The sequence below is a fragment of the Zootoca vivipara genome, chromosome 6 (assembly GCF_963506605.1).
Source record: "Zootoca vivipara chromosome 6, rZooViv1.1, whole genome shotgun sequence".
Classification (NCBI taxonomy): Eukaryota; Metazoa; Chordata; class Lepidosauria; order Squamata; family Lacertidae; genus Zootoca; species Zootoca vivipara.
In genome coordinates this window covers 10866656-10875128 of record NC_083281.1, presented here as the reverse complement: position 1 = coordinate 10875128, position 8473 = coordinate 10866656, and the positions used below count along the sequence as shown (strand labels likewise).

Here is an 8473-nt window from a genome sequence, read left to right as displayed (position 1 = left end):
AACTTTTGTGAGGTGCAGTCCATCACTTGCCAGAAGTCCATCATCAAGAAACTGCAGACCGTGATCTAGGAATCCAAACCGTTCCTGTTTGCACCATTTGCGAAGCCAGTTGTTCACTTCCCCTATTTTTCCCTCTCTCCCTGGGCCATGTCGTTCAACTGGGAGGACAGAAGAGATGACATCAGTGGGATTTCCTTGAACATCAGTGGGAATGTGCCCAGTTGAGGGTCCCACACTTTAAAAGAGGGTAGGGACAAACTGGAATGGGCGGGGAACAGTCTGATGAGGAAAGGTTGGGAAACAGTCCGATGAGGAAAGGTTGGAAGGGAGAGGACATATTTAGCCTGGCCCGGGGTAAAAGATGCCCCACTTGCAGGCAGAAGTTCTCTCCCCTCTTCCTAGCGCTGCTCACAGAGCTTTTCCCTCTTCCTCTGCAGTTCCCTGAAATGGATACCAGTGATTCTGAGGTTGTGTGCAGGAGGAGCTTAGTCCATGAAGCCTACAAGAGCAACACCTTGGAGGACTTCAGAGATCTCAAGGAGGTATGTGGGAGACAGACGAGCAGGGGAGCCCAGGCAGGGAAGACGAAGGACAGCCTTGCCAGGTCAGGTCAGGTTGCAATGGATTCTGGGAAGTCTCTCCCCCCCCCTTCCCATCGCGGCTGACAGGGCTTCTCCCTCTTCCTCCTCAGTTCCTCAAAATGGATATCGGCAACTCTGAGGTTGTGTGCAGGAGGAACCCAAATGGGAAGAAACCCCTTGCCCTCCAGAGAGATGCTGGCCTGGACAGCCCCCTGAGCTTAAACTACGAAGCCTACGAGAGCGACACCTTGGGGGGCTCTGGACACCTCAAGGAGGTACGTGGAAAGTCTCTGGTGGCCAATCTCCAGTTGAAATATTTGGTTATACGATGCGAGAAAAATGAGGCTGGACCAGGCAGATCTTTCCTATGAGTTATTTAGGAAATAGAGATCCTCTGAGGACACCGTAGCCTGCTCTGTCCTTCAGCCTTCTTCACGTTGCTATTTTTGTTTAGGTTTTGTGCCACAGCTTCAGGAAAAGGAAGAGGGTGGCTGTTATGTACTGTATTATGTATTTAGTTTGACTGCAGTACTCATTCTGGGCACCGTGGCTGCAGTTCTTACCCTGCCCACAGTGGCTGAAGTTCTCACTCAGGTCCACAGCATGCAAATGAAGGATTGAGACTGCTGTTAACGGATTGGGTAACTAGGGGAAGTTTGTTACTGTTGCAAGTTACTGAGTACTATATAAGCCAGCCGGGTAAGCTATTGTGCAGTCCTGGACTCAGAGCTGAAATAATGAGCTGGTTGTTTTAAGAGCTGTGTCTTCATCCGTCTTTCCCACGACTCAACAGTGGCCTGGCACCATCCTGGAATATATTAGCAGCCAAGGGCTGCCGCACAATAATTCAGCCAGGGATGCTCTGGAGGGGCTGTGACTTCCACCTGGAGACAACAGAGAAGAACACCTGCAGCCAAGAGTGAACAAGGTCAGAGGTGCATAGGGATTCAGTCCTAGGAACTGCCTGCCACCAGAAGAGGAGAGAGGGCAGGCTTGGGTGGCCTTAAAAGGGGCAGAAGACACTCATAAGCCAGAACCCCTTAACTAGGGTTGCCATATTTCAAGAAGGAAATAAATAGACACCCATGCCAATGGAGCACCTAGTCCGGAATCCCGTTCTCACTGTGGACAGCCAAATGCCCCAAGGGGGAACTCCCCAAAGCAGGATCCAAGCTCTCCATAGATTTAGGAATAAGGACTGAAATTTAAATAGAAACGCAACCCATCACTCCACATTAAGGAGGACTGAGAACTGATACAAGGTTGTAACTTATAAGGTCCAAAAAAGGAGTATGATTTCATTTCTTGCTTCACAGTTATGGTTACCACTCATCTACAAATAAACGCAGAGATGCAGATGTGCATGCCACAATCTCCTAGGGTTCCAGGTGCTTACATAGGTTCAGTTTCCTTGGACTGAAGGTCAGCAGAGACTGGTGTCTTCAGGGCACATGGTTTTATTTGCGCAAGTACAACCTGAGCCGTCCGGGTGCCTCCAGGACAAAGAGAGTGGGGGCCTCAGGCTGGGCAGGAAGAGTATCCCTCTCGCAGAGGGTCAGGGACCCCACAACAGCCCTCCATCGCCTCTGCCAGCAGCCAACAGGAGCAGGAAGTGTCCCCAGAAGAGGAAGCACGGAGGGGGCTCAAAGAAGGAGCATGAGAAGGCCACAGCAGTGGCCTGGAGGAGGAGGCAGGAACCCTCAATGTGTGCTGCAATATCAAGGAGGCAATGGTTATGGCTCGGAAGGGCAGGAGGTAAACAAAAATACAGGCTATTGGTGATACAATTGAATGAGTGGTTGTTGTTTTTTTAAAAAAAGATATTTCTCTTAGGTTGCTTTTGGCTCAGTATTTATTTTGTATGTTGTCAATTTGTATATGTTTCCAGGTGGACAGGAAGAGTATCCCTCCCGCAAATGGGCAGGGACTCCACAACAGCCCACCGCCACCAGTGGCCAACGTGAGCAAGAATTTCTATAGGAATGCTTTGATGGTGTTTCCTGCTTGGCAGGGGTTTGGACTGGATGGCCCTTGTGTTGTCTTCCAACTCTATGATTCTTTGATTCTAAGAAGTGTACCCAGAAGAGGAAGCACCAAGGCTGTTCATTGGAGGAGGAGGAGCAGGCCACAGCAGTGGAGCTGCAGGACCAGCGCTCCCTGCCACCCAGCCCAGAGGAGGAGGTGGGAGCCCTCAAATGTGTGCTGCAATATCAAGGAGGCCGCTGCAGAGGGGAAGCAGGTAGGGTGCGATGTGAGTTCAGATTCTGGGAGGTGCCCAGCAGGGCTTGTAGCGCAATGGCTTTGAAGGGCAGGAGGTCCCACGTTTGATCCCAGGGATCTCTAGTTAAAGGGATCAGGAAAGGACTCTCTTAACGTCAGACCCTGAAGAGCCACGGCCAATTAGAGTAGGCATAGCTGGTCTAGATGGGCAATAGGTGTTGACCTAGAACAAGGCACCTGCGTATGTAAATATGTGTTGCAGCAGAGTGCTGGTCAGTAATCACACAGTTCAAAGGCGGAGTTAACTCTTTATTAGCAAAAACACAATCTCCACAAACCTGTGGAGTGTCAGGCCTAACGAGCAGAGCAGCTTATTCCTCCATCTTACTCCGTGAAAATCAGCTGCCGAGGCTGAAAGTCCGCTGCCCCCCAGTGCTTTTTCTCAAGCAATTGGAGACTGCACCTGCATGCAGTCAACCTCTGCTGTGCCCTTTTCATGCCTCTCCTTATTCTGTGGTGGTGTGGTTAAGAGTGGTAGACTCGTAATCTGGTGAACCGGGTTTGTGTCTCAGCTCCTCCACATGCAGCTGCTGGGTGACCTTGGGCTAGTCACACTTCTTTGAAGTCTCTCAGCCCCACCCACCTCACAGGGTGTCTGTTGTGGGGGAGGAGGGGAAAGGAGATTGTTAGCCGCTTTGAGACTCCTTCGGGTAGTGATAAAGCAGGGTATAAAATCCAAACTCTTCTTCTTCTGGGAGACAGGAGGGAGGAAGCTTGTTGCAGCATGAGGGGGAGACAATCACAACTCTTTCCCAGCCAGACTCATCTCTGCCTCTTGGCCTCCCTCATCCCACTCTCCTGCTGCAGCTCCTGTCTCTGGTTGTGGATTTCTCTCTGCCAGAGACTCTTCCAGTTCACTAAGCCCTGTTACCTCTCCAGCTTAAGACACCTCTTCTTCCCAGTCTTCTCCCTCTGACCACTGACTTTTGTCCCACCCGCACTCCCCGGGCTCTGATCTTTATTCTCTTGGGCATTCCCCAGCTGGTTCCTCCCATTAATTAATTAATTAATTAGTAATAATCATGGCAGTTTCCCAGAATCTGGAGGTGAATTGTTTCATTTTCTCGCAGGTCGGGCTAGAAACGGAAAACGGAAAAAAGAGTCCCCAGCGGGGGTCATCTGCTCAGAACTGCACCTTAGTCAAGGAGACTCCCAGCACCCCGTCAGAGCCCCACACGACCCCCTCATGCCTCAGTCTCTGTTCCATTGTCTCCTGGATCCGGAAGGTCTTCAGGAAAGCGCTGCCGTCTGTGCCACCAGCGCAACCCAGCACCAGCAGCAGGGCACAAGTGGGGAGCAGGCCTCTGGCCAGGTGGCTGAGACGGTGGATTAGCCAGCAGCACAGTCACGTCCACCAGCAGGCAATGTGTCTCCGGCATCTGAAGAAGTGTGCATGCACACGAAAGCTCATACCAAAATAAAAACTTAGTTGGTCTTTAAGGTGCTACTGAAGGAATTTTTTTTATTTTGTCTCCGGCATGTCGTGCTTCCAGGAGGAACTGGCCGGTCTGTATATCAAAAAAGGAGATATGAGCAGCAGCAGCATCACTACCCAGGAACCTGCAGAAAGAGGTTGTGATGCACAATCGGTCACACATGGGTTTTCATTGTTTAATGTAGAAATTACCGTATTGCCCCAAATATAAGCCACACTTTTCCCCCAAATTCTGCCCGGGAAAAGTTAAAAGTGTGGCTTATTTTTGCGACCTTGCAAAAATTGGCCTTGCCTTCCAAGCCCGGAATGGAGAGCGCCCTCCCACCCTGCCCAGGATGCCACTACAAGGGCCATTGGGGGTGCAGGACAATGGCACCCCTCCCAACCACGGCTCTCAAGCCACCGAAAGGAAGGAGGAAGCTCCCCCCCAGGAAGCAGTGCGACACAATGGTGCCTGCCCCATCTGTGGCTCCCAAACAGCCAAAAAGACTATCCGATATAGAATCAAATTATCTCCAAAATTATTTTGCTGACCAGAGGGACCCACAGGGAGTGGCACCTCGACAAACTGGGCAAAGGAGTAAATCCACTCCCCAGGATTTTTTCTTATCAATTGTTTAATATAAAAAATTCAGTTTGGGTAACAAACACCTTTTAAAAAACAGAGAAAGTGCTGCTTCCTTCCAAGACGGTGCCTGGAATGAGAGGCCCGTTAGGCCAGGTGTGATTTCCTTGAACACCAGTGGGAATGTGCCCAGTTGAGGGTCCCACACTTTAAAGGAGGATAGGGACAAACTGTAACGGGTGAGGAACAGTCTAGGTTGGAAAGGAGTGGACATGTTTAGCCTGGCCGGTGTAAAATATGCCCTGCTTGCGGGTAGAAGTCCTACGCCCAACCCACCCCCAAGGTTAATATAAGGCTGCCAGTGTGCCCAGTTGGTGGTGCCCATAGACGGGGCCTCCTTGGTGGCGGCTTCCTGTTTGTGAGCCGCCCTCACGAGGTGCATCCATCTCTCTCATTCTTAGTTTCCAGGAGAAATTTAAAAGCATCCTTGTTTAAACCAGGCATTTGGTAGCGTAAAGCCCTGTCCCTGGCACGACCCCCCTCGTGTGTGGCCTGCTCCTGCTCCGAGCCCCCTTGGTGCTTCTTTTTCTGGAGACAGCCTGGCCTGCTTATGTTGGCCACTGGTGCCGGAGGGCTGCCGTGGGGTCCCTGCCCCTCTGCGGGAGGGCCACTCTTCCTGTCCACCTGGAAACACATGCAAACAGACAACTTACAAAATAAATACTGAACCAAGAGCAACCTAAGCCCCTCATTCAATTGTATCACCACTAGACTGTATTTTCGTTTACCTCCTGCCCTTCCAAGCCACTACCATTGTGCTATGAGCCCCGTTGGGCACCTCTCTGAATCCTAACTCTTTGTCCTGGAGGCACCCGGAGGGCTAGTGGCAGGGGAACTAGAGCAGGGGAACCAGAGTCTCCAGCTAGAGCGAGTCGAGCCAGAAGAACTCTCCTGTGCATCAAAGCTCATTGCATTTCATGTCTCATGTTCTTTCCTGCCCCGTGAATGGCCTGTGCTCACCTGAGACAGCTCCTTGACAGGTGTCTTGGTCTGGTCCCTCAAGGAAAAGCAGGCCAGAGACTGCAGCAGCACAAATTTCTCCAAGCAAGCAACTTGCTCCTGGAAGGCCCTTTCAGACTCTGCTTCTGGTCCACCCCACCTGGGCGCCACCCCTGCCTCTGTCGAACAGCTGCAGACTTGTAAGGAGTGGCCCTTGGGGATTTTTGTAGCCACAACTCACTGGAACTCCCAAGCCAAAAAGAAGGGGGGGGAACCTGCTGATTTTTTACGTTCCAACCTCTCCTTTCCTAAAAGCAATCTGGTTCTGAAACAGGCCTCCCAGTTCCTCCTGGAAACGGGACATGCCAGAGTCGCGTTGGTGGCCGTCTTGGGTCACCACCAACTGGGCACCCTGGCAGTCTTGTGTTAACCTTGTAGATGGGGGAGCAGAGTGCAGCGTGGGTGGAGGACTTCTGCCTGCAAGTGGGGCATCTTTTACCCCGGCCAGGCTTACCCCCCCCCTTCCAACCTTTCCTCATCGGACTGTTCCCCACCCATTCCAGTTTGTCCCTATCCTCCTTTAAAGTGTGGGACGCTCAACTGGGCACATTCCCATTGATGTTCAGGGAACTCACACCTGGCCTAACGGGCCTCTCATTCCAGGCACCGTCTTCGAAGGAAGCAGCCGCTCCTCTGTTTTTTAAAAGGCATTTGTTACCAAAACTGAAATTTCTACATTAAACAATTGAGAAGGAAAAATCATGGGGTGTGGATTTACACCTCTGTTCAGCTCGTCGGGGTGCCACTCCCTGGCAGGTCCCTCTGGTCAGCAAAAGAATTTTGGAGATTATTCTATATTGGATAGTCAGGAAACAATACGGTATATGGTATCCGCTTATTGCTACAATTTTATAGACTGCTTTCCTGAACCTCTTTGCTGTTGTGTCTGTATGGTGCCTGTGTCAATGGTCATTGTCCTGGCCTTAGTTTGAGGCTGTGGCAGGTGCGTAGATACTACATATGAGTGGGGTGCCGGTGGCGCCGCTCGCGCCTCCGGCCTCCCGGTAAAAGGCCTCGCTCGGCACGGTTTTTACCAGGCGGCGGGGCTCGGCTTGGAAATCGCCAGGGGGGGCCCCGAGTGTCACCCCCCTCCAGAGTGGCACCCAGGGTGGCCCGCTCCCTACTCCCCCCTTGTTATGCCTGTGGACTGTGGTGGGGACTTGGGATTTTTGGGGCGTCGTTTAACTGCCCCCCACTCCTGGTTTTAACACAATGAAAAGAAATGTGTGACTGATCGTTGTCCTGGGTGGTGATGCTGCTGCTGCTGCTTATATCTAACTTATATCTTATATCTTATCTGGTTTTAGAATAATTTTAATTTTGTGGGTTTTGTTTTGAAGTTTCAATTATATTGTATATAGTGTTCTTTTCTTTTTTTCTTTTCCTTTCCCCCCTTTTCACATCATATTTTACCCTGTGCACTTACAATTATATACACATTGCTGTTTATCTTCAATAAAGAATGTTGTTGTTTAGTCGTTTAGTCGTGTCCGACTCTTCGTGGCCCCATGGACCATAGCACGCCAGGCACTCCTGTCTTCCACTGCCTCCCACAGTTTGGTCAGACTCATGTTGGTAGCTTCGAGAACACTGTCCAACCATCTCGTCCTCTGTCGTCCCCTTCTCCTAGTGCCCTCCATCTTTCCCAACATCAGGGTCTTTTCCAAGGATTCTTCTCTTCTCATGAGGTGGCCAAAGTATTGGAGCCTCAGAATATATATATATATAAAACAGATTGAACAATAACAATCTTGTAATGTTTATACATTCTGTTTCCGGTGGGTTTTTCTTTTGGTATTGTATTTGGCTATTATTTTTTTCTTTTCTTACCTCCCTTTTCACATCTTTTTTTTACTGTGAAAAAGTACACATTATTTTCATCTTTCACATTATTTTCATCTTTCAATAAAGTATATAAAAGAAAAAAGAAATAAATGGATAAGAAATAAATAATGGCCTGTATCTCAACAGAGCCATTCACTCTCTCCAGGGAGAGGTGAGATCCTGCACTTTTTGCAAACTGATAAATCCAGCCTTCTAAAACTATCTATAAACAAGCCAATTGATCTGGTCAATAAATAACAAAACTGCAGCCAGCTGTTTACACATTTATTCCATTTTTTTTCCCTGTAGGGTGGAGTTCATTTCAACATTTCTACTTGCTGCCTGGGTTTTCTGGGGGGGGGATTTTTATTCTTATTATTTTGCCTCGCTTGACAGCGGTTTTCCATTTTACCTCTCGACTTGGACGCAGACTTTGGCTCTACAAAACATCTGTTAAAAAAACAAGAACGAGCAAACTTTCCTCTGGCAAGTTTTGCTGGCGGAAGGTTTCAATACATTCCTTGCCTAGGGAAGCATGGTGAGTGACAGGCGCCCATCTAGATAATCAGGCGCCCAGGGGAAAAAAAACCTCTCCGGTTTCAATTGGAAATGGTGACTTAACATATTGCAAAGCAGGCAGGGGAAACCTGAACCAGCCACCTGGGCGGCTGCTAAATCAGGAGGGCGAAAGCAAGGCTTCTTTGTCGACAGGGAGCAGCAGGGTGGGGA

The 8473-nt window shown here is 49.8% G+C and overlaps 1 protein-coding gene across 1 annotated transcript; it reads left to right on the top strand.

Annotated features, from left to right (window-relative positions):
- Positions 1-446: 446 nt before the first annotated feature.
- LOC132592246 (uncharacterized) lies at positions 447-6290 on the top strand. The gene is made up of 5 exons (XM_060275233.1): positions 447-542; positions 692-856; positions 2470-2820; positions 3932-4248; positions 6176-6290. Exons 1-5 carry the CDS (start codon positions 447-449, stop codon positions 6288-6290), a joined length of 1044 nt encoding a protein of 347 aa, XP_060131216.1.
- The last annotated feature ends 2183 nt before the right edge of the window (positions 6291-8473 follow it).

Coding starts and splice junctions, on each gene's coding strand:
- LOC132592246 (XM_060275233.1), top strand. CDS start 447: ATGGATACCAGTGATTCTGAGGTTGTGTGCAGGAGGAGCTTAGTCCAT. Junction 2,821..3,931: donor CCGCTGCAGAGGGGAAGCAG/GTAGGGTGCGAT, acceptor ATTTTCTCGCAG/GTCGGGCTAGAAACGGAAAA. Junction 4,249..6,175: donor TGTCTCCGGCATCTGAAGAA/GTGTGCATGCAC, acceptor CTTTCCTAAAAG/CAATCTGGTTCTGAAACAGG.